This window comes from Cryptotermes secundus, unplaced genomic scaffold (genome assembly GCF_002891405.2).
Source record: "Cryptotermes secundus unplaced genomic scaffold, Csec_1.0 scaffold612, whole genome shotgun sequence".
Lineage (NCBI taxonomy): Eukaryota > Metazoa > Arthropoda > Insecta > Blattodea > Kalotermitidae > Cryptotermes > Cryptotermes secundus.
The window spans coordinates 860,109-884,724 of record NW_019729902.1 but is presented as its reverse complement, the minus strand read 5'-3'; the positions used below and the strand labels follow the sequence as shown (position 1 = coordinate 884,724).

The 24,616-nt window shown below is 44.2% G+C and overlaps 1 protein-coding gene across 7 annotated transcripts in view; it reads right to left on the bottom strand.

The window, feature by feature from the left end:
* Positions 1–24,616, bottom strand: part of LOC111865773 (semaphorin-1A) — a 566,056-nt gene that overhangs the window by 66,915 nt on the left and 474,525 nt on the right. For all 7 annotated transcript variants that reach the window (XR_002843034.2, XM_023854041.2, XM_023854042.2 and 4 more), the window contains one exon: positions 16,732–16,839. Coding sequence is in view for 6 of the 7 variants with exons in the window: in XM_023854041.2 (XP_023709809.1) it covers positions 16,732–16,839 (108 nt within the window). In the remaining variant the exon portion in view is untranslated. The remainder of the gene's footprint in view (positions 1–16,731; positions 16,840–24,616) is intronic.

Here is a 24,616-nt window from a genome sequence, read left to right as displayed (position 1 = left end):
GTCACGACGTCGCCTTGCTGTGGCCAGGGACGAGTCCTTATGGTCAGACACGCGTCTCTTTCCCTTCTACGTGTCCACAAACCACGGCGACCACACAGCAGTTTCACGAATTCACAGTTCCTAATTAGCAACATCGTGCCCTGCTCGGTAGTGACATCTGACTGACGCTCTCAAGCCGAGGTTGCAAGACGCGGTGCCAAACGATGCCAATAAGGAACGGACGGAGATGCAGAAAGTGAACAATTTACTCGTAGAATACTGCAAAACTGGACCTTCGTGGTTTACATACGTCACCTTAATGGGGGAAATGAAGAATACATCCAGAATATTGGTGGGGAGATCTCTTAGCGCAACGATCAATTGGAAGACTAAACAATGGCAGGATAACATTCAGATACATAAATATTATGTTTTTGGATACTTTCCATCGTCTTGTCTTTAACTAAAACCTGTCTTGTTTATTTTTCAAAACATAACGTATCGGAGACTGTATTTTGTCTCCATCTTCAGGTAAAACCTACTCAGTTTGGCCTAATCGATAGAGCTACTCCTTATGTCCGGACTAGCTCTATCGATTGGACCCAACTGCGTAGGTTTTACCTGAAGACGGAGACAGATTTGTAGATAGAGACAGGACGATGGATAACGCCCCCAAAACATAATATTTATACAAATCTACCATCGTCACAAACTTTTAGATCTTGTTAAGTCAGATGGATCTTGGGGAGAGAGGGTGTGATGTTGGGAGGTGGATGAAACTGGGTCAGTAACATATACAAAGTGAGCCTTCGATATTTGCGGTACTGAACCTTCATATTCTTATACTAGAGAGTAAATTCGTTACTCAGAAAGTTCGTTCAGCACGTGTGCCACTCAGACAGTGTCAGCTCCAAAACCTTTTTCCTTCGGTTTGTTAATACACACATCCTGGGGCAAGCACACAAATACAGAACGAAAGGGAAGCAGTTACAGTTGCGATGCATGACTCCAGCGGATGCCGTCAGGAACCTGAGCGTCGATACAAATACTATCTTTCTCTCTCTCTCTCTCTCTCCTTCACACACATACATGCGCGAGTGACGGTCTCAATTCATTTATATAGGAGTATTTATTATCCATTTAACATCCACCGATTAATCTTTTCAATATTAAAAACGAAACATTTCGTCTAGAAACGACACCTTCATCTGCTTTTTGTTATTTATCAGTGTCGGTTAGACGAAACCTCGACTGTCACGTTTAGAATTAGAGACAAATTATTTGTGGGATTTCAGTCGCGTAAAATGTGAGCCACACTGGGAAAATATAAACACAAAGCTATACGTTTCATCGGCGTCGTCGCCGCCCCCGCAACCGCCACCCCTAATTACTCCACCACAAAAAATTAATCGAAAGATCTGAGGTCATGCCCACCATTTCCAGCGTCTTCTGGGATTCGGTGCCCAGTAATCAGGAATGTAGCGACATTTTGGGGAAACGAGCTGCCTGAAACCCTGAAGACATAGCCAGAACGTTCCTCCGAAACGTCAATTAACATCAACCAGACTACGAAATGCCACATCTCAGAAAATAGTTAATTTCACAAATTAGTCCATTTAAGTGTGCCATGTTTCGGCCTCAGTATTCATGTGGTCCAGTAGTATTCGAGCTCGTATCCAAGTTTATGTTGATTCAAAACGGTTATCTTATATTTAGAAATAATTCATGTGGAAAGAGTTTATCGGTCAATGGGGAAACACTTTATTACAAAAACAGAATTTTCACCATCTGAGGTTACATGACGTCACGTGAGATCTGAGCAAACAAGACTTTTAACAGTACGTGGCAGAGACCACAAAGCTATCATCCCACCAATCGCAAGGACTGCCCGTATCCCGACAAAAATTCGAAACGGGACCCCACGCCGCCCGCTCGAATGTAAGTTAAGGTGCTAACTATCCGTTAATCCTGCCTGTGGTTTTAATAACTGGAAAAACTTTTATAAAATGGTTCTCCGGTTATGTAGTCTCTATATAAAGTACAATATCTGACGTTTCGGAGGCTCAGTCGTAACAGTAAGGAAAACATATCACTGTAAACGGCCGAGAAGGTCCATAGGGTACTGAAAAGTCGAGACTCCCATATTTTCTCTAGACAATCGGCTCACAGACGGCGGTAAGGTTGTCAGCCTTACGCGCCGGCCGTCCTTTACCCCCGAGGAAGATTCCTGGTACTCATTTGTTAGAGGCTGAGTCGATCCCTGGGCCACTGCGCGGCTGGAAGGATTAGGTAAACTGAAAAAAAAAATTCACCGTATCGGGCTTCAAGCCCGCGACTTTCCGACTTGTAGCATTGTGCCTCAACCAACTACGCTACCGCATGCCCCGACTGTCGAATGATTAATAACAAACTGATCAGCTGTATCATACCGGTTATACAGAATAAAAGTAAGTGACTTGGTATGCACATGAAGTTACCTGATCAAAATGCAAGTTCAAGCGAAACAAACATCCGGGATGGATCTCGTGACAGAACTGTGGCATGACAGCCAAAGTTCTTCTTATGGTACGGAGCATCACGTACAGGGTCTGTTCGCGACCTCAGGAATGGAGAAGGAAGTGACCACAACAAGTACACCTCCAATAAGCAAAGTATATACGTGACCACTGAACGGTTCGGCTCGTAACACACCTTGGAGCTGCACCTGAACTGAACTGGCCTGGCCCAACAGTACCACACACGTCCCGTTTTAACACAACAATGCAATCTAACTCCCACCCCCGTATTGGGACATAGGTACACATGCTTTGAAGCCAAACATACATTTCCGAAACGCGTCTTTTGTAGTTTTGCGTACCTCACTGGACTTTATCTGCATTTACTGCAGATACAATCCACTGCAGCGATGCGAATCGCACTGGCAGAAACTGCAATTTATAGTACACTATTTTATTGCATACTCATTTCTTCTAAAAAAGTTTCACATTAAAGATGTAGAGCTTAATACACAGATGCATACTTCATATCATACCAGTCCATGTAATAAGCCGTAGAGGCCCATAAAGGCGCGTCCACATTACTCGTGCTCGTGCTCGCCAGGCTTGTGCTCGTCGGGTCACTCGTCTGGCTTTTACTTGTGCTCGTAAATCTTCGTCCACACTACTTCAGTTATTCGCTAGGCTTCGGCGCGTGAGGATCCGTATATTTATTCGTAGTGTGTATAGGCTGTAGTCGGATTTTAATTTATTGGATATAGTTTTTAAATTTAAAATTTAAAATCTGCTTGTCTCGTGACTTGCCATATCGTCCACATTACTCGCGAGCATAGCGAGTGGCACGAGCACGAGCACGAGTAACGTGGACGCGCCTTTAGGTCCTGAGAGAATTAAACGGAATTCCCACACGTTTGCTTGCCCTGCCAGCTCCCTCTCTTCTACACGTGCCTCAGTGGCGGTAACCCCCAGCATTAAATGGAAGGGGTTAGCTTCACTCTCCGGCCACCTTTCCTCCGATACACATTGGACAGGCAGGCTGGGTGGGCCCCAGTCCCGGTCTGGACGCTGTGGAGAACAGAACATCTCTATCGCTCCCAAGAATCGAACCCTAACTCATCGGCAGTGCAGCCTAAAGCACAGTATACAGACTGAGCTTTCTTAGTAACCGATTACAACACAAACGGAATGATTACATTATCAAGTAGATGACTTAAGTCATTAAGTAACTAAGTAGCCAATTGGCTCAGTGGCGACTAAATACATGACTAAAAAATAACCAGCTTCATGGTATAGGTTCTCTCTGGAACAATTCACAGTCTCTCTAGAAGCGAATATATCATCCCCCTTCCCCTTACGAAATCGGAAGGTGGACCACGTGTTCATCGTATGAACCTGTACCTGAACCCTATCCCGAGCCAGATGAACCGAGCCTACATTTTCTCACCTTTATCCTAGTTGTTATTTTATTATATTAGCTTCCCACCTACGTCTGCACCTTACACGAGGTCTCTCCCCTTCAAGTTCCACAATCAAAATTTTGCACGTATTTTCTCGATTATTCATGTCTCGACAGTTTCGTCCTTCTATGTTTTGTCACATACAAATAATTAACAACCAAATATACTGTTACATGTACACCCACTGCTAGGCAACGTGTTGGTAAACAAGTTCCCGCGAAGACAGGTTCGTAGTAAACAGCCCGTTGCTAGGTTATGCAACAATAGATGAGGTTATGCTTTCTATGGGGTCTGAGAAAAGGAAAACTAGAACGGGGTTATGCAACCCGTTTATAAGCAACAGCTCGCTAAACACACTTCCGAGTAAGCGGTGACGTCAGCAAAAACAGAAACGGTGTTTTCTTTGGGGTCTGTGCAGAGTGCTTATAAGAGAAGTGAATGCAATGACAGTTCAGGGGCAGTCACGAGTCAGCCGTAAGCTGGAGGAATGAGTCCAGAAGAATTTTAGTACCGGGGTTCCCGAGTAACTGAAAACGAAATAGCGAGAAGATTTCATAGTGATTTGAAGCGCTAGTTTCTGTGTTGAGATCTGTTGCAAGGAGACGACTAGTGAAGACGGAGAACCCCAGTGCGTGTGCAATGGCGAACTGGAAATTGAGTAAAGCAGTGATATCGCTATATTTAAGTGTGGTTAAGAGAACTTGTAAGCAATGTGGTAATAAATCCAATCATCCGAGCCAGAACCCGTTATTTTCGTCACGAGTACCAACCTACACGTGACAGTATTCAATTCGCTTCATTTCAAACGTCTATAGCCCTCACATAATGTTGCAATCTGTTAACGACGAAAGTTTGCACAATGGACACGTTACAACAGCTTGCTGTATTTCACCTCGACATCAGATAGGTGAAACCACTAGAAAGAGTACAAAATGTTACATTATTCAACATCGAGAAACCCGTCCAAAATTTAGCATTGAACAAAATGCCCTGAAGTAAATGAAACCACATATGTTGCGCCACATCACTGTGTTTCTGCTTTGTAATTCTGACCAAAAACATACCCGTGATAAATATAAACTTCCAGAAACTGTTTTCCGGGGTTTCGTTTTACACATCAGAGAAAAAGCTCATTATAAATGCGGCTGCTGGGTAAAAACTTGCAATCTCTGCTCCCTCCTTTGTGTATCTTTTAATCGCGAACACGAGCCAGTCACTCCAAGGTTCTTACACAGCGGTTCCGTGTTGAATTTCGATCGAAGTTCATAAACTGAACATTTGCCGTAACTTCTCGGCTGTTTCCCGGCACCACCTCAAGGCCCCCAGGTTTAATCGAAATTTTACATTATAAACTGTCTACACTTCGAAGAGCTTATTCCTTTAAATAAAATAATATTACTCTATTACACCGTTAAAAATGGCTACATTTACTTACTTACTTATGGAGCTGAGCCCTTCTGGAGGAGCCGCCAATTCTGCAGCTACTCAAGAATTTCCCAGCATTTTATTGAACCCGAAGGTTCATTACCGTGTTCACAAGAGCCCTCCACTGGTCCCTATCCCGAGCCAGATCAATCCAATCCATACCATCCCATTCTATCTAAGATCCATTTTAATACTGTCCGCCCACCTACGCCTTGGCCTTCCCTGTGGTCTCTTCTGGCTTTCCCACCAATATCCTATACGCATTCGTCTCCCCATTCGTGCTACATGCCCTGCACACCTCATCCCCCTTGACTTGATCATTCTAATTATACTTGGATGGCTAAATACTATACATTAAACTTGAAGTTCTGGGATTCACCCAACCTCGTATACAATGGATACAGGAAGCTCTTTCCCGGGGGTAAAGCGGCCGGGACGTGAAGCTGAGCACTAACCTCCAGCTAGTGCTTAATTAGTTAAATACAGGGGAAACTTTACTTTCTTATCTTTACAACTGTCTCAGTGCTAATCCCACTGCAGCTGTCGCACTGTTTGCGTTTCGCTGCGGGCCGATGTGACTCTACTGCGCCATAACACAGACACCGTAAATATAAAGACAGAAACTTTAACTGATGCTAGTAATGAATTAGTTTTGTCTAGAAGTAAACGCAGAGCAAACTACGTATCTGTTGCTGTCTCATCACCACTTGCAGGGCATCATCATGACATAAAGATAGCTAACAGATCCTCTGAAAATTCTACACAGTTCAGATATTTGGAAGCAACAGTAACAAATTGAAATCTGATTCAGCAGAAAATTAAGAGAAGACTGAATTATGGTAATGCTTGCTACCATTCAGTACGGAACTTTTGTCTACTCGTCTGCTGTCTAAAAAGGTAAAAAATAGAGTATGAAAACACAATTTTGCTTGTGGTTTTATATGGGTGTGAACTTGGTCTCTGACATTAAGGGGGGAACATAGATTGAGGGTGTTTGAGAAAAGGTTGCCAAGGAAAATATTTGGGCCAAAGAGAGATGAAGTAAGCGAAGATTGGAGAAAACTGCACAATGAGGAGCTTCATAACTTGTACTTAGAATGATCCAGTCAAGGAGGATGAAATGGGCAGAGCATGTAGCATGATTGGTGGAGAAGAGCAATTCATATAGGATGTTGGTGGGAAAGCCAAAAGGAGAGAGAAGACTAGGAAGACCAAGACGTACGCGGGTGGACAATGTTTACATGGATCTTAGAGAGATAGGATGGCGTGGTATGGAACTGATCTAGCTCAGGATAGGGACCACTGGAGGGCTCTTGTGAACACTATAATGAACCTCCGGTTTCTATAAAATGCTGGAAAATTCTTGAGTATCTGCACAACTGGCAGTTGCTTAAGAAGGGCTCAGCTCCATGGAGTTACAGCATGGACAGCAGAGAAATCTTGGTTCGATTTCCGATAGGAGCAAGACATTTCTCTCTTCTTCACAGTGCCCAGATCGGCTCTGGGACCCACCCAGCTCGCTATCCAACGGGGACCAGGGTTTACTTTCCCGGCAGTAAAGTGGCTGTGGCGTGAAGCTGACTACTCACCTAAATCTACCGCCGTGGTTAAGAATACTGGAGCTATACCTCCACTCGTCCGCCTCCGTGAAGCAGAATAGCTATTTTACCTTTTTGTTTACTTTTCGTTAAAATTGAATAAATCTTAGCATAACTTGTGCCAATACTTTGTATAATGAATAATTTGTAGAAACTTGTGATTACTTTGGATCAAAATAATCTCGCTCCACAGCTTTGAATGTAGATTACTAATACCAAATTTCATCGAAATCCGTTCAGTGGTTTCAGTGATACTGCATTCAGGCAAACGGACGTGGTCTCCCTTAAATAAATTTAATTCAGGCACCCTTTGCAAATACTACGTTAAAATGCACTTCAGACAGGACTAAGAAAGACATTTACTAATTCCAAGGCACAGAATCATTCTTCTAAGGCCGCGCCATAGCTTAAGCGGTTAGTCTCTGGCTTCCCACCGCGGCGGCCTGGGTTCGATCCCGGGGTCAGATCAAGTGGGATTTGTGGTGGACAAAGTGGCGCTGGGGCGGGTTTTCTACGAGTACTTAGGTTTCCCTTGCCAATCTTCATTCCACCAAATTCTCCATCATCATAATCATGCGGGGCAGATGCAATAGGCCAATCAGTGGCCGCCGTGCCGAGTGGACCCAGTTGGACTCCACCCCCCACTAAGGGAATTAAAAAAAAAATCTTCTGAAGATGCTAGTCTCTCAGCTTTAAGGTTCACTATAAGAGCCTGTTACTGGTCTACATCCTGAGTGAGCTGAATTCAGCCAATACTTACGCATTCTTCTCTGAGGTCGATTTTAATATTATCATTCCATCTAGACCTAGGTCTCCCGAGTACTCTACTCCATTCATGCTCTTTCCGACAATTCTGTATTCATTCATTTCTACTGCGCGCGCCACACGTCACGTGTAGCTTTCATCAGCCTAATATTGGTGAAGAATATAAACATGGAACTCGTGAGGATGCAATCCTGTAACATTTAATATTTCAGCAGAAGCTTAAGCCTGTATGGGTCTTAATCCGGCACTGCCAACCCCTGTACTACACAGATTAATATCCCTGGCTTACATGAATTTCCCGTCATGCAATTTCATATTAATTTTTAATAAAGACAAAAAAAAAATAACGAAATTATTTTTCCAAAACATAAATTATATGTAAACGGCTAATATGAATGGTATTAAAATTAAGTAAACCACTTTCTTCTCAACGAAATTAAGGATAGTGAAACCGAAAGAGTAACCAATTTTTCGAGACAGGCAAGCACTGTTGGACAGGGATCTAGCGCGCAAGCCTCGGGACGTGTCCAGCCAGTCCGTGTGTAAAGCAGGCAGTCTGCAAAATACTCTGAGACTGAAAGCGAAGCAGTCCTGACGAAGCGAACACACACAAAAATATAAGGTCAGTGTCCGTTGCAACTTGAAGGCGGCATAGCTTTGCGAAGCGGACCGAGTTGGGGGGGGGGGAGCTGAAACAAGAAACTGGTGTCACTGGCCGAGCAAAAGTCTTCAGTAGACGACAAGATGAAACGAAGAAGGAATTACGAGAAATCTGCAAAACTCAGCGTGTTGCATTCCACAAAAGGCTGCACGATTTTGTAAAATAGGATGAACTCTGGTGCAGCTGAATGGTAGCAGGCGCCCATTTCCCGAATTCAGTCTGATACGAGGTAGGCCCCAGGTCACCAACGAAACTTGTCTCGGTTCGACTTGTACTCGGAAGGCGCCATCGAACGGGACACCTACCATTTTCACTGAGGCGTTCAGTGTTTCAACTCAGGCTTTCGAGGGAAATACCGGTACAGCACCTCAAAATCAGGTCACTACATTGCCTCCTTCATTACATTCTTTCCATGTAATTATTCAGTAACCATCCTGTCAAGTTGTCGGCTAATGACCGCGACGTTAAAATGAAACCACAAATAAACAGTGCGCTGTTGTGTGTAGCAACTCCCAACACTGATCTATCACCTTTTTTTTTCCTTCGCACTACAGCCCCAGTGGGCCTAGGCCTACCTCCATGAACTTCTCCGTTCACTTCGGGTTTTCTAGATCTTGCACATTCGGTAGGACTGCTTGGGCGGGTGATCAGCTCGTCGCAAGGCCTCTACCCGTATACAAACACAGAAAAACGCACATACACAAACTAAACATCCATGCCCTGAGTAGGATTCGAACCCACGATCCCGGTTTCCAAGCGAGCGAAGACAGTACATGCCTTAGACCGCACGGCTACCGTGACCGGCGCTATCACTTTTACGTTGACAAATTAAACTCTGTTTTAAATTTCCACAATAAATTGTAGTTAAATATATATTACTGATAAGCTGTCGATGTATTTTGTTGATTAACTAAATGTTTCCTTCGTGAAATCAGTTTCCACGAATTTAACATGGGGAAGTTCGTTCTTAAATGTTTTTTTTTCTCGTCGCTGGTGAACCGTGTCTCGTAACAAACCTCAGCTTGGAGTTAGAAGTGAGGATAAGAGAGCGAGCCCTTAAAAAAGTTCAGGGTCTAGCTCCTTGAGTTTCTGACGTAAGACATTCTCTTGAAACTGGAATCACTAACTTTAGTGTCTGATGTTTAAATTTGGCGTCATGTTTGGTGTAATGCGATAAATTGCATTTGGATCTCCGATCGTGCTCGGAAAAGATCCGAACTATAGCCGCCATGCCGCGATAGACAATATTTATCGCATTTTTTCTTAACAACACTATTTCCGGCAGATGGGGTTGCTGTTTAAGAGTCATACATGTAAACTGGTGACCTCGAACGTACTGTGCGTACAGCTCCCTCGTGCATTCTTCTCGCAAGTATACAAACGCCATCAAGGAAAAATGCAACTCCCTGTCCGGATTTTTATATGTACGCTCGTATGTTCTGAATATGCATATTTAACACGTATTTATGCTACGTGCTCGTAAATGTGGAGCCGGGATAGCGTAGTCGGTATAGCGACGGGCTACGGACTGCTCGACGGAGAGATCGGAGTTCGATTCTCGGTAGGGTCAACCATTTTTATTTCTCCATGTCGTCCAGACCGGCTCTGGGGTCCATCCACCTTCCTATACAATCGGTACCGGGGGCTCTTTCCCCTGGGGTAAAGCGGCCGGGGCGTGAAGTTGACCACTCACCTCCAACTAGTTCCGAGGTCAAGAAAATGTGGATCTATACATCCACTCTCTATTACGCCTTCATGGCGTAGTGCTCTGGAGGTCTTCCGGCACTGTCAACCCCTGACCTACACAGACTAATTTCCCTCGCTACATGAAGTTCATGTTAATTTTTAAATTCATTTTTAGTAAAGACAACAAAATAACGAAAGTTACACCTTCATGGCGTAGTGCTTAGTTAAGCACAGGGACAACCTTACCTTTCACTCGTAAATGTAATGTCACATACATAGTTACAGAGGTACGCCTGTAACGTTACACAAAGTCCCGTGTGCATGGATGGATGCATTTAAAAGCAATGTGATAAAAATCGCTTTTAGTAGAATAACAAATGATCAACATGACAGGTTTTACTGTTCATGCGTTCCCTGTGTGTATGTGAAATGTAAGTCACGTTAGTATTTGTATTGTATATGTAATGTCATGAAATTGAAACCTAATAGCAAATCCTGCGTGGACCCGGTATTTCAAATCTGGAAGCCCAAACGATCACTGTACTCCGGCGCTTCAGTTCTATCGAGCCCTTGGGCAGTCACCATTACCGGTGTATGTGTGTTCTACATTCGCTCAGGGCACACGTTCTTTGTGTGCGTCCTTTTCAACTTCTCTACCATTGCCTTTGTACCCCACCGCCCGATTTGCGCAAAGCTTTACTCATAAAAATGATATGTGGTTTAAAAGTGTCTCACGACAAAGCCAACCAAATCTGACATGCTATACTCAGTGGCTTTTTTAGTCCGCACGCGACCTATACCGACTGAGCGACCGCCGCTTGTCGTCAAAGTTAGTGCCAACTTCAGCGGATAGAGGGTGTCGCGTGGTCAGTGCAACGGATCCCCATGGCCATTAATCCCTATTTTCTAGATCAGAGGCCCTATTTCCTTGAAAGAGCTCCTCAATTATCCTCTCGAGGCTGAGTGAACCCCGTTCCAGAACCACTACTTCTAAAAAAATGTGGTAGCGCCGGGATTCGAACCCGGACCTTTGGACCTGTGGTCAGGAACTCTGACCACTAGAACACAGAGGCGGCCGGTCAAATTACAGAGACAACATAAATAATACAGATTGGATGTAAAATGTTCTGTTTCTGAATTTTCAAGGAAGCAGCTACTTGCTTCCTTCGTACAAACTGAAAGCATATAGAGGAGACCGTACCCACCCGTCTGTCAATGGGTTTCGCCCCCAAAACTACTGAAAACATTTCGATTAGTCTATACTAAAGTTGGACAGCGAAGTAACTTCTGGTAAATATCGACAGCCTATAACAAAAATGCCAATTTATATGAAATTCACCGACTTTCTAAAATAAAACGTTTGTAACTGCAGAAAAAAATAAAAAGCACAACATATTATACAGACCTCATTAATATCTGCAATTTTTTATGTGAAACATTTTTCGAGATAATTAACATATGACAAATTAAGAGGAAACACTTATATCTGGTCCGAGGCTTCTTGCAAATCTTCGTAACAAGCTTATTTTTTACGGCAAGGATTTGTAAGCCCCAAGCTGGAGGACCACCACTTGTCGGCTGTCCGCGACTGTTTATTCAATATATACGCAGCTTCCCTCCATACGCAACATGGGGACGCGCCATGCCGTGGTGACACGTATCTGCGCATAGTTACATCTGCAGTGCAATTACCTTCGTAACAACAAATTTGCATGTGCAATAAACTAACCTCTATGGAAATGAGGTGTTAAAAACCGAATACATTTGTAAATGTATGTACGCCGTTAAAAAACAACATTAGCCGTGCGCTTGATATTTCAAGTTTTGATTCTGACATGACTGTTTACCCTAACCAACATGACGTCACAACCTCCGCTCCTTACAGACAGAGCTGCCAACATTCTTCGATAAAAATAACATCACGCCTTTTTGCCTGCACCTTCGCCCATTTATGACAATAGCAGGGAAATGTGAATGTGTAGTGAAGGTATATAAAAACAAGGGAGGCAGCAGAGAACGGATTTAGTGCCTGACAGTTACTGATGCACTGACAGATTTAACCTCAAAGTTCGCAGCGTCGCCATGTTAATGTTTCTACATATACAAGAACCACACAAATCTCTATAAATTTATAAAATCGCACCACACCATTCCTTGTGTCAGTGGCTGGTACAACGTAACAGTTGTAAAATCCGAACACGACTCTACAACACACCTTACTGTCAAGGTCCGTCCGCGCCATCGCTCAAGCGGTTAGTCGCTGGCTTCCCACCGCGGCGGCCCGGGTTCGATCCTGGGTCTGGTCAAGTGGGACTTGTGGTAGACAAATTGGCGCTGGGGCAGGTTTTCTCCGAGTACGTCGGTTTCCCCTGCCAATCTTCATTCCACCAATTGCTCCACAATCTCCCTCACTTATCATGTGGAGCTGGTACAATAGGCCAGAAGTGGCCGCAGTACAAGAGACTTAGTCCCACCCCACTAGCATTAAAAAAAATATTGTCAAGGTCACGCATTCTACCTCAACAAGTCTCAACAAGAGGTTGCAAATATCACTTCAGAACAGAACTTCAAATTAGGTCCCCGCTGCCTCTTTCAATATTCCATCCAATTAACTATTCACTATATGTTTCTATCACTCGACGCTATACAAGCTGGGCCACTGAAGAAATTGGTAAATAAACAATAAACAAATAATATCACATGCAATGCCAATGCTATGTTAACCTCGAACGCAATACTGTAAAACAGAGGTAAAGCTATCCATGTAACCGGCCGTGAAGGCCCATATGGCTGTGAGACGTCGAGACTCCCTCACTTTCTAGACAATCGGCTCATAGATGGCGGGAAGGTTCGCAGCCCTGGGTGCCAGCCGCCCTTTACCGCCAGGAAGATTCCTGGTACTCATTTCTGTTAAGAGGCTGAGTCTACTCCAGGGCTATAGTGCGGCTGGAAGGAGTAGGTAAATTGAAAAGATTCACCTCATAGGGACTCGAACCCGCGACCTTCCGTTCTGTAGCATAATGCCTCAACCAACCTAGCTACATGTAGTAGAATTAATGTCTCCTGCGACGTTTAACGTGCGTATTTAAACGTAGTGGGAAAACGGACTCTTTAGTTAATTGGTCAGATATCAAACTCGTGAAATGAAATGGGGCAGAAAAGGTGAAATGAAACTGATGCTCACATCTCAGAACCGGTAAATGTGTAAGTAAAAATAATAAAAAAAGTCTGTACCTCCAACAGCATAAGCAGGGCCGGGTTTAAGGAGCAGCGACCGGGGCGGTCGCCCCGGGACCTCCACAAAACAGAAATAGAACACGCATTCTTTACCGAGACATCTGCTTCTCTTAAATCACAAAGTCTCTCTGTACTCTCAGTTATTATTATTAGAAATAACAAAAACAAAAAAACTGTCAGAACCTGAATCTCTTGTTCTAACAGCGCTCCCACAAATGTAAATTCTGTCCTGAACAGAATCTTCATTCCACTACCATGAAAATCTTCTAATACGCAAGCTGCATGCACACACACACTAGCACACCACCCAAAAAGGGTGGAAAACTGCACTGATGGAATATACGAATTACACATGGCTTTAATGAAAATTAAGCAGCAGATCCCATTCTACATCGGAATCAACTTTTGTGGAAGCCAACTGCCGAAGACCTCATGAAACACTGACGAAAGGAAATTGGAAATCAACTGCATGCCATCCAAAACTACGAGTAAGCAGGTCGGCAAAAACCATGGCGTTCTGACAGGCCGCCCGTTGTAAGGCGTGCGGGTTTTAGTCCTTTTGGAGCACTAATGCATGTTTGCGTTTTTATATACTGTGCAGGCCTGTAAACCACTAGCGGGCCCACTGTACAAGCCTACAATGGCAGGTGTGTATGGAGCAGTACATGCAATGACGGTTGGTAGGGAAACTTGCGAGGAAACCCGCCCCAGTCCCACTTTGTCCACCACAAACCCCACATCACCTAACGTGGGATGGAACCCAGACAGACCCGGTGGAAAGCCTAAGACTAATCCCTTGAGCTGTGTCACGACCTACCTACAGGTAAAGGACTTGTGATACGCCGATACCCGTATAAGAAGTCCTACCAAATGTTTATATACCTTGTCCCGTGACTGAGTGACTACAGACGGGTTGTGGGTTGGACTCTTTGATATAGCGCGTGACTACACTTCACACTTAACTTTTACACACACTAGTGTCCACAGTCACGTATTAACTAGCCTTTGCTTGGTAGCGGCTTCCAACGGCGGGCGTCCTCCTTCATCTGTATTCCCGAACTGTCTCCGACCTCAGCTATCGGCTTCTCAAAGCAACAGCTCCCAATGACTGAGCCCCAGCAATTCTCTAACTCTCTGATTTACTGACTGACTCATCCTTTATTTCGCGGTAGTTTCCTAGCAACGAGCCCACGTGCCACAATATAGTTTTAGAGTAACAAACGTAGCGCCTACATAGAAGGACCGACCCCCTCCTTCGTCGAAGAGGAGGCCCCATTTCGAAACACGTACATGTCTAGGACAGAATAAAATATTGGTTATGGATCACAAGGAGACTAAAGGCAAGAATTACTGTGCTGGCGAAGGCCAGCAACAATTTAACCGACCGACCGAAGCTAATTCTAAACTGAAAGAGGCTAATAGTCTAGGCTAATCTACTGTCGCTGAAGAACAGCAAAAATTATGTTTCACGTCAGCAATTTCCCAGAATTAAGTTATCACAAGGAGACTAAAGGGAAGAATTACTGTGCTGGCGAAGGCCAGCAACAATTTAACCGACCGACCGAAGCTAATTCTGAACTGGAAGACGCTAATAATCTAGGCTAATCTATTGTCGCTGAAGAACAGCAAAAATTATGTTTCACGTCAGCAATTTCCCAGAATTAAGTTCGCGATTTGACAAAAATTAAAGGGTCTTTTTTATGCCCTGCTTCATGGTACACAAAATCGGCCAGTGCAGTTGCGACGGTAATTCCCCATGACGACGACAGAAAGTTAATTAGTGCGGGAAGATAAGTACTTCCCGTCGCGCATCGCCACTTCTGAAGGCAGGGCCGATGCCCATCGCCTGGGGCCAAACCTATCATTATTGGTGCGGAATCAGGCGGGCGGCGAGAACAAGGAGTATTGCCAATGATGTATGTAGAGCTGCGCTCACATGGGAACATGAGTTACAGACCGTGAGAGGATAATGGATACGGTGACAGGGCAAAACTCAGCATGCCTCTGTAACATGAAGCAGCGACTTCAAGAGCCACTTCAGCCGCTTAATTTCAATAAGTGGAAAGGGCGATTAGGTTGCGTTAATGATTTACACCAAAACCGTATTAGAACTCGACTCAAGGCTGCAATTATCGCTTAATTAGACGAAGTACAAACACAAGCAGTAAACGCTAATCCTGAAGCACGTGCTAAATGACGTAAAATCGCAACTTACCACTCAAGGAAGCAACAACTACGAGTATTAGCAGATTTACCAAAACCAAAGGCTGGAGAAAGTTAACAAACGATGAACATAAGAAAAGAAGGAAATAAACCCATATAGCCTAGTAGATAGTCGTCATTATTCTGGTCGAACGCGCTCTCCTGTCTCCTCAACACCCCTCAATGCTTCAAAAAGAGCCGCTATTTCTCCAAATCTCTTTAACCCTTGAAAACGACAGTTTTACGGGCACTCAGTTACTTCCGCCGTTCTTACTCCTACCGGAAGTTTCGGTGCCCCGTACCCCTTCTTCGTACATTCGTATCATATTTTTCACAGCATACTCGTATACACTGAAGATGGAAGTAGCATGTTCATCCGAAACGTCGATACACATCTACGGGACCTCACGGCGTCATATCCTAGTCACCGCCGTGAGAACAAAAGTCTGGTATGGTATCCTAGTTAAGTGCATACGCTCTAGTGGCTAGTGTGTGCGTGTGTGTAGACTACACCACCCAAGAAACACGCATCCCAGCCAAAACACAAAACAAAAGGAAGAACACTAAGGCACAAACACATAATTTTTGACCTACTTCACTTATTTTGAAAAAAAAATAAAATAAAGTTGGCTTATGCTGTCTCCACGCTGTCTGTCTGTGTATCCTCTCCCGTTACCGTCTGAATGCCTGTAACAATCTTATATAATTCTGTATGTATATCATGGCAGCTGAGCCCATCTCAACGGCGTACTTCATAAATCTCTCCCATCAGTCTGCGTGTCTGTATGTGTATGCCCTATCGTCGCTAGGCAACGGCTCGGTAAAAACATTACCGCGGCAATGCATTCACACGCAACAACGGAAGAACTATTAAATGCGTCGTTTTCTATGTGAGCCATGTCATATCAAGGAAAGTTGGCTATTAATTATTCCCATAATTTGTTTCCAGTAACTTGAAAGACCTTAAGGGCTATACAGCACAGTGTATGTTTTACATAAATAATATATATCTGATGATGATCCTGCGTGGTCGAAACAAATGCATTTGCATGGAAACATACGCTACGTGCCGATCTAAAGTCGAATTTGGAGACTGCACTTCATATCCAGAATACTTTCTGCGCCCAAATTGAATAGCTGACAGTTCACTATGGTTGCTTGCGCTAAGGGGTTACTGAACCATCTCTCGAGATGACAATCCCTGGGTACAATAACGGCAAACTTACCTTGAAGTGGTAGTGTCTGCACAGTGGCTTGTAGGCGTTCGTGCCGCAGATAAGCACCTTGTTCTCGGCTATCTTCGCCAGCACGCGGATGTAGTTCTGGCAGTCATCCTGTAAACATATGCGTGCATTAAAAATACTGCAGCTCACAGAGAGGACATAGCCTTCTCTTCAGCACCACACAAGCTCGAGACATGCTGAAGACGTCACACACATACTCAACTGCATATGATATTTTACTTTCAGAACTTAAGGGGGCTGCCTTGCGGCGCGGCCTGACCTGAGTGAGTCTTGAATTAAGTTTTTTTATTGCTAGTGGGGTGGGACCAAGTCCCTTGTACTGCGGCCACTTCTGGCCGATTGTACCAGCCCCAGATGATAGGTGAGGGCGATTGTGGAGCAATTGGTGGAATGAAGATTGGCAGAGGAAACCGAAGTACTCGGAGAAAACCTGCACCAGCGCCACTTTGTCCACCACAAATCCCACTTGACCAGACCCGGGATCGAAACCGGGCCGCCGCGATGGGAAGCCAGCGACTAACCGCTTGAGGTATGGTGCGGCCCTTTGAATTAAGTTACTTATCAGTGAAGTTCAAACTGCGTGGTTTGTTTAGTGTTAAATGAGACGAAAAGACACATTAATGGTGAGCCATGCAGGCTGGAAGAAAGTTGTCGTGGCCTGTTTCAAAGCAGTATTCCGTAATCTACCTGAGGCCTATGGAAAGCCACGAAGAACTTGAGTTATGACTTAGAATCGAATAAAAGTCTTGAGTGTGTTACTGCTATACCTGCAGAGGCGGCGACAGACAGACTCAGGAAAGCCTCCAAGAAATTTGGTCATGTTGGCCCATTTTTCGGCCAAGATTCGAACCGAAGACAGACGATTTTCAGTGCACTACGAGTATAATGTTCGTAAGAAACTAAATAGTCGCTTAACGTGTCAAGAAACTGCAAGCAACATAGGCTCATCACCGTGAAGATTTCTGCCTTCTGGGATGCGAAGCGCTGAATATGGTGACATCATGTTACATATATACCAGACTATACGGCATCGCATCCAGAAGACAGTAATTTCATAGTCAGCGCCATGAGAATATAAAATCTCACACTTCATTTCTGTGTTCACACGAAAACCATCACTGGATCCAGGACATCCAGTTCACAACCAATACCCTATTTCTTCAAGATCCATTTTAATAGTATCCCCACATCCATGCCTACACGTCTTCCCAGGTTTTCAGACTAGACCTATACTATGTCATTACACGGCCTAATTTATATGTAACGCTCGTTTCAGAACACGTGGGAGGCTAAACGTCCCGCCAATCCCATCCTTCCTCATTTAACCACCCTAATGACGTTTTGTTAAGAGTACAAATTATAGAGCTCCATATTATTCCATTTTATCCGGTCTCCCCTTGCTCCCCCCGACGCAGGTTTCAAATATTCGCGTCAGCACTTTATTCCCGGACAGTTTCAATCTGACTTCTTCCCTTAGGGTGATGAAATGTTCTGTATTTTCTAACCGCAAGCCCTTAAACATATCGTTCGTCCCGGTTTCCTCAACGAGTTCCCTAATTCCACGTATACAAGACACAGAAATCGTGTCATCAGTAATCTCTTTAACAATGAGTACAATTAATGAACCAACACGGCGAAACATTTAGCTACATTTTAATCAAAGGGAGAAAGCAAAGGTATTCCTGTGCTTAAGTAAACAATGCGCCATGAAGGGGTGTGAGGCAGTACAGATACAGCACATCGGATCCTTCACACTGACAATGAATGGACGTGAGGGGTCAGTTTCAGACCGCCCCTGCAGTCTAGTGGTCAGAGTTCCTGGCTACAGATCCAGAGGTCCGGGTTCGATTCCCGGCGCTACCAGATTTTCTGAGAAGTAGTGGGTCTGGAACGGGGTCCATTCAGCCTCGTGATATTTGAGGAGCCATTTCAAAGAAATAGCGGCTCCGGTCTAGAAAACTGAAATTAACGCCCGTGGGGATTCGATGCGCTGACCACGTGACACCCTCTATCCGCTAAAGTTGACATTAACTTCGCCGACATGGGGCGGTAGCTCAATCGGTATAGTTCGCTTGCAGACTAAATCCACGGGGTTTTTTGACGGGTCAGTTTCACTCCCCCTTCCCCAGAGAAAGTCAAAACGGTGCCCAATGAGCAGGAAGCTGAGAGGAAAGTAGACGTCCTGGAGACGGAGGAAAAGACGAGTCTCTGGCCTTGCTGGGTTCAAACTCGTGCCATCCAACTTGTAGCCTACTGAATATGGTAGGCTGTGCCGAAACACAAAATAAACAGCTAATTCAAGTGGCGAGAGCCCTTTATTTGCAGATGCAGCGGTTCCTCCTCCTACTACTGCACTATTACTAATACTACCACCACCACTGCCCCCCCCCAGGCCGACCACTTGTTCAGGCTCGTCTCCCCACCTCTCATTCGTCAGCCCAAGCCACTGATGTTAACTGGTGAAATTAAAATTGGATAACTAATGGATTGTTGTCACTGTATATCATGTTTTGTATGACTGATCAACATTTGGCGCCGTTTGTAATTAGTAATTAATAGCACGTTCATGGCTTCAAACAATTCTGAACAGGCTAGGGCGAAACGCTGACGTCGGACAGATTCCAAGTTGGAGATTCTCGTGGTACGGAAATCTTGCGGCAGTGTTTATCAACCGGATGTCCCCCAAACTCTGTCTGCCCACTAATTACAGCATGCATCATATTATACATGTGTTTCACCATAGATGGAATAATTACTCTTCTACAGTAAGCGATTTTTCCCATTTTTATTTCCTTTTAGCGATTAAATAACCCTCCACATTACTCCAGCACTTCCGCTCGCTTCCTCTGCGGAGTGCAATGGCGTGGCCACTCTTGTGGTGAGGCCAAGGACATGGGAGTTCCAACAGCGGCGCATCCCGCAGAAATGGGGCCCCGTTAGGAACTAAGATCGTTGGAAAACGAATGTCTGAAACTTGAGATATTTAATGCGCTCTCATATATAAAGTTCACGGTGGGTGATGACATCTCTCCGACTGTAATACCACATTAAAACGTTACTTTTTACATTGCAAATAAATCAGTTCGGATGTGCTATGGATTAATATAATTTAGACCAATAATCTGCATGCTATAGGTCACTGCGAGACGGCATACCGGCCCTCGGAAAATCAGTTCGGATGTGCTATGGATTAATATAATTTAGACCAATAATCTGCATGCTATAGGTCACTGCGAGACGGCATACCGGCCCTCGGAAAATCAGTTCGGATGTGCTATGGATTAATATAATTTAGACCAATAATCTGCATGCTATAGGTCACTGCGAGACGGCATACCGGCCCTCGGAAAATCAGTTCGGATGTGCTATGGATTAATATAATTTAGACCAATAATCTGCATGCTATAGGTCACTGCGAGACGGCATACCGGCCCTCGGAAAATCAGTTCGGATGTGCTATGGATTAATATAATTTAGACCAATAATCTGCATGCTATAGGTCACTGCGAGACGGCATACCGGCCCTCGGAAAATCAGTTCGGATGTGCTATGGATTAATATAATTTAGACCAATAATCTGCATGCTATAGGTCACTGCGAGACGGCATACCGGCCCTCGGAAAATCAGTTCGGATGTGCTATGGATTAATATAATTTAGACCAATAATCTGCATGCTATAGGTCACTGCGAGACGGCATACCGGCCCTCGGAAAATCAGTTCGGATGTGCTATGGATTAATATAATTTAGACCAATAATCTGCATGCTATAGGTCACTGCGAGACGGCATACCGGCCCTCGGAAAATCAGTTCGGATGTGCTATGGATTAATATAATTTAGACCAATAATCTGCATGCTATAGGTCACTGCGAGACGGCATACCGGCCCTCGGAAAATCAGTTCGGATGTGCTATGGATTAATATAATTTAGACCAATAATCTGCATGCTATAGGTCACTGCGAGACGGCATACCGGCCCTCGGAAAATCAGTTCGGATGTGCTATGGATTAATATAATTTAGACCAATAATCTGCATGCTATAGGTCACTGCGAGACGGCATACTGCCATCTCCGAGCTACTGGTCTGTGAATCCGATATACGACTGGCGATAAAAACCCGATTCTAATAAAAAAGATCTAAAGTTCGTGACAATGGCATATTAATAGAATGATTGATTTTGTGGACATTATCCTTCGTCCATTTTCTTTTTCAATCTGGATGATGGATGTCAAGAAAATCAATCACTGACCCTTACTCTAATGTTCGCAGTTCAGTTTCCCTAAGTAGGAGCCTGAACTGAATATTCCATGGGCCTGTTTCTTTGAGTTACATGCCACGTAATTAACAGTTCTGCTGTGATGGCTTGGTCCTCAGCAAAATTAATTGCGGGATGGAAGGATCCTAGGATATTTAAAGACGTTATATAAAATTCAGAGGTTATTCAGAATCGAATTATAAGATTACCATGCTCAGTGAATTCGAATGAGCTTAAGGACGGTTGCCGTGGCCTATTTCAATAGAGTATACCAGAATTCATCTGGGGGCGATAAAATTGGCACTCTAAGGACGAAATGTCTTCTCCCGCTCAAAGACTGGGATCGTGGATTCGAATCCTACTCGTGGCATGAATCACTGTCTGAGTTCTGTGTTTTGTGTTGTCCTGCGTTAAGTACCGATATTGCGGCTGGCTGATCACCCGACCAAGAAGTCCTTCCAACTGTCTGTAAGATTTATAATTTCATGTTAATTCTGGATGGGAACAGGCCAGAGGGACTAATCCGTCATGGCGAAAGAAGAGCAATCCACCTGGAGTTAGGAAATAAACAATGAGGACAGTCCCTTTCAAGGCCAAGACTCCAACCTGGCATGTCCGGAATGGTTTCAGAAGCATTTCCGCTTTAGTCTACATGGTCGGGAAAACGGTCCGCTGCAGTAAGTTCGTTAGAGCCAGCGCTTCGGAAGGCCATATAGAGCTGGATAATCCAATTGGAACAGGCAGTTAAGATGATTCCGTGAAGATGAAAGCACGCTCTTGCTCCCATTCGCGTTATTACAGAGTTTTTGCCAAATATGATGCACGTAATTTCATACGAGTATCAACCCTGACGGATACACCCGTAATTAAATGTGGAGGGCCGTTTGTTGTGGCTGTGGGAAGGGCAAATAAAAATGCCGGTATCCAATTATTGGATTATACGAAACAAAGTAGCGTTGTAAAAACAAGTTCAAAATTGCTCATTTCTACTCACTTTCAATATACAAAGGTTGCAAACATGGCAAATTTATTGCAGATGTAACTCTGCACGGTCATTACGGTCCAATGAAATCTGCGAATCTGAAATCTGTAAGAATGAATTAGGCCTATCTTAATCCAATAATCTTACGTATATTCAAATGCCCTAGAATTAAACCAACAACAGAACATCGCTAGATCGACTGATTCCTGGGTTAGTTAACGACGTCCTTCCAACTATCAATGTTATATGACATCGCATGGCAGTCTAATATGTGGATGAAAACTGTGAACGAGTCTGAGTTATACCGTGGCCTACTTAAGGCACTAACAACTAAAATAAACTCCGTGGCCTGTAGTCACAAGCAAACTATACTGACCGAGCGACAGCCGCTTGTCGGCGAAGTTAGTGCCAACTTAAACGAATAGAGGGTGTCGCGTGGTGAGCGCAACGGATCCCCACAGCCGTTAATCTCGATTTTCTAGACCGGAACCGCTATTTCCTTGAAATATATCCTCAATTATCCTCGCGAGGCTGAGTGGACCCCGTTACAGACCCATTATTTCTCAGAAATAGCGCCAGGAACTGAACACGGGACCTCTGGATCTGTAGCCAGGAACTCTGACCATTAGAGCACAGAGACGGACACCCATGCGCTTATACAAAGATAAAATTGAGAAAAAGCGTGTGAGGGTGTGGACTAAATTCATCTGGCACTGGATTAATGAACAGTGGTGGCTTCCTGGAAAAGTTAATCGGATCATATGCATGGCATACCTATGCTGATTAAGTGTTAATTAGGTATTCAGTATGTCACAGGACGAAATAACAAATACGCCCCTACGTAATGGACTGCAGGAGAAAAAGAAAACGTCCAGGTTTAAACACAATGCACCAGCGTTCTAGACTCAATTACTGTTGGGGGGTAAAGGACCACCAGTCCAAAGTTATTAACGGCGTTCAAATTCATTGGGCCTACGTAAAAAGGGTAATAACTTAGTGCAAATTAGTGAAGATCTCCCATACTTCCTTTCAGAAAATTCTGGTAAACGGTCCATTTACGATCTTACGTAATCAAGGCACTGTGAACGATCAACACGGCTCAAAATCGGAATTGCCTGACAAATGAGTCTGAAAAATGCCGTCTCCTGGGATGTGGCGCCGTGTAGATATTGTGTAAACAGACGTTTGAGGAGAAAATGTTGCGTCCATCTTCAGGGTATTAAAAATCCGCGAGCGAGGAACCAGCGTGAGCAGGTGGCTGCAGGTTCCCTGAAAATACGTTCCTCCGAAACGTCAGTTTACACAATATCTACACGGCGCCACATCCCAGAAGACAGCATTCTTCATAGTCACCGCCGCGAAAACCTCAAATCTTACATTTAATTAGTCTGTTCCGTATTGAATTTTAAACAAAATCTATCCAACAGTTATGTCACAGAAAGAACAGTCAATGCCTTCATACAAGGCGCTCTCTCTTCTGCGCACAAACAAGAAGAGAATTCCAATAAATGTGACAAGCAACCAAAGTAGAAGCGACTTAATGAGAGACGTGGTAACTAAGCGGACCTTAGGCTCTATGTACTGCAACATTCAGATACGATCTGGAATACAACGAACAGTTTCAGAGTTACAGAAAGTGGCGTGTGGATGAATCAATATTTCATATGGGAAACCAGGAAAAAAAGTTGTAGATTTTCAGATTGTCACTCGGGTAACTTATAAAATTTTCACATAGTCCCCAGATAATAACAGACTTCCCTTTCGTTAGCAAGAGAACTGAACGTCGTCAGAAAACGTCACGGAATAGATTAGTAGGTTAATCACACTACACTGATGTGGTACGTAGCCGGCCGCCTTAGTGGCTATCCTGAGACTTCCTGTGTTTACTCAGTCTCTCCAGACACCTGCAATCAAATCCATATCTACTTATCAGTAGCCTAACCAGCATTCTGTGGTCTCATCCAATCCTGAATAACCTCTGGAGTGGAAAAAGCACTGTTCAAGGCTCAAGGTTAATCTAAGAAGTACATATCGATGAACGAAGAATTACAAGATGTTTGCCACTGACGAATCAGAACACGAGGAAGGAAGTGTTTATAGCTTAGTCCACCATTATCCTGGAGGGAATGAGAAAACCCATTTCATTCGCTCGCATAGCGACCTCTCGAATAGGAAACAGGAGATCTGATCACTGCGCCCTGAAGAGCGGGTTACTTACTATTTTTGCCAGAGAACTGCAATGGCAGGTCACAGTGTGCGTCTTCATGCCAATGTTATCTATCACCTTTCCATTATGTGATTAGAGTTTCCGGAAACTGAGATTTTCTCTGGTCGGACTTGATCGGAAATGAGGAACATCACCCTTGGGGCTTCGTCGGGTGACCATTAACGTCAACTTTAATAGATAATAAATGATAATTACATTTCTTTAGACTTGACCGCCTCTGTGGTCTCGTGGTCAGAATTCATGGCTATAGATCCAGAGGTCCGGGATCGATTCCTGGCGCTACCAGATTTTCTGAGAAGTGGTAGGTCTGGAATGGGGTCCACTCAACCTCGTGAGGATATCTGAGGAGCTATTTGAATGGAAAAGAAGCAGCTCCGGTTCAGAAACCCGAAATAACGGC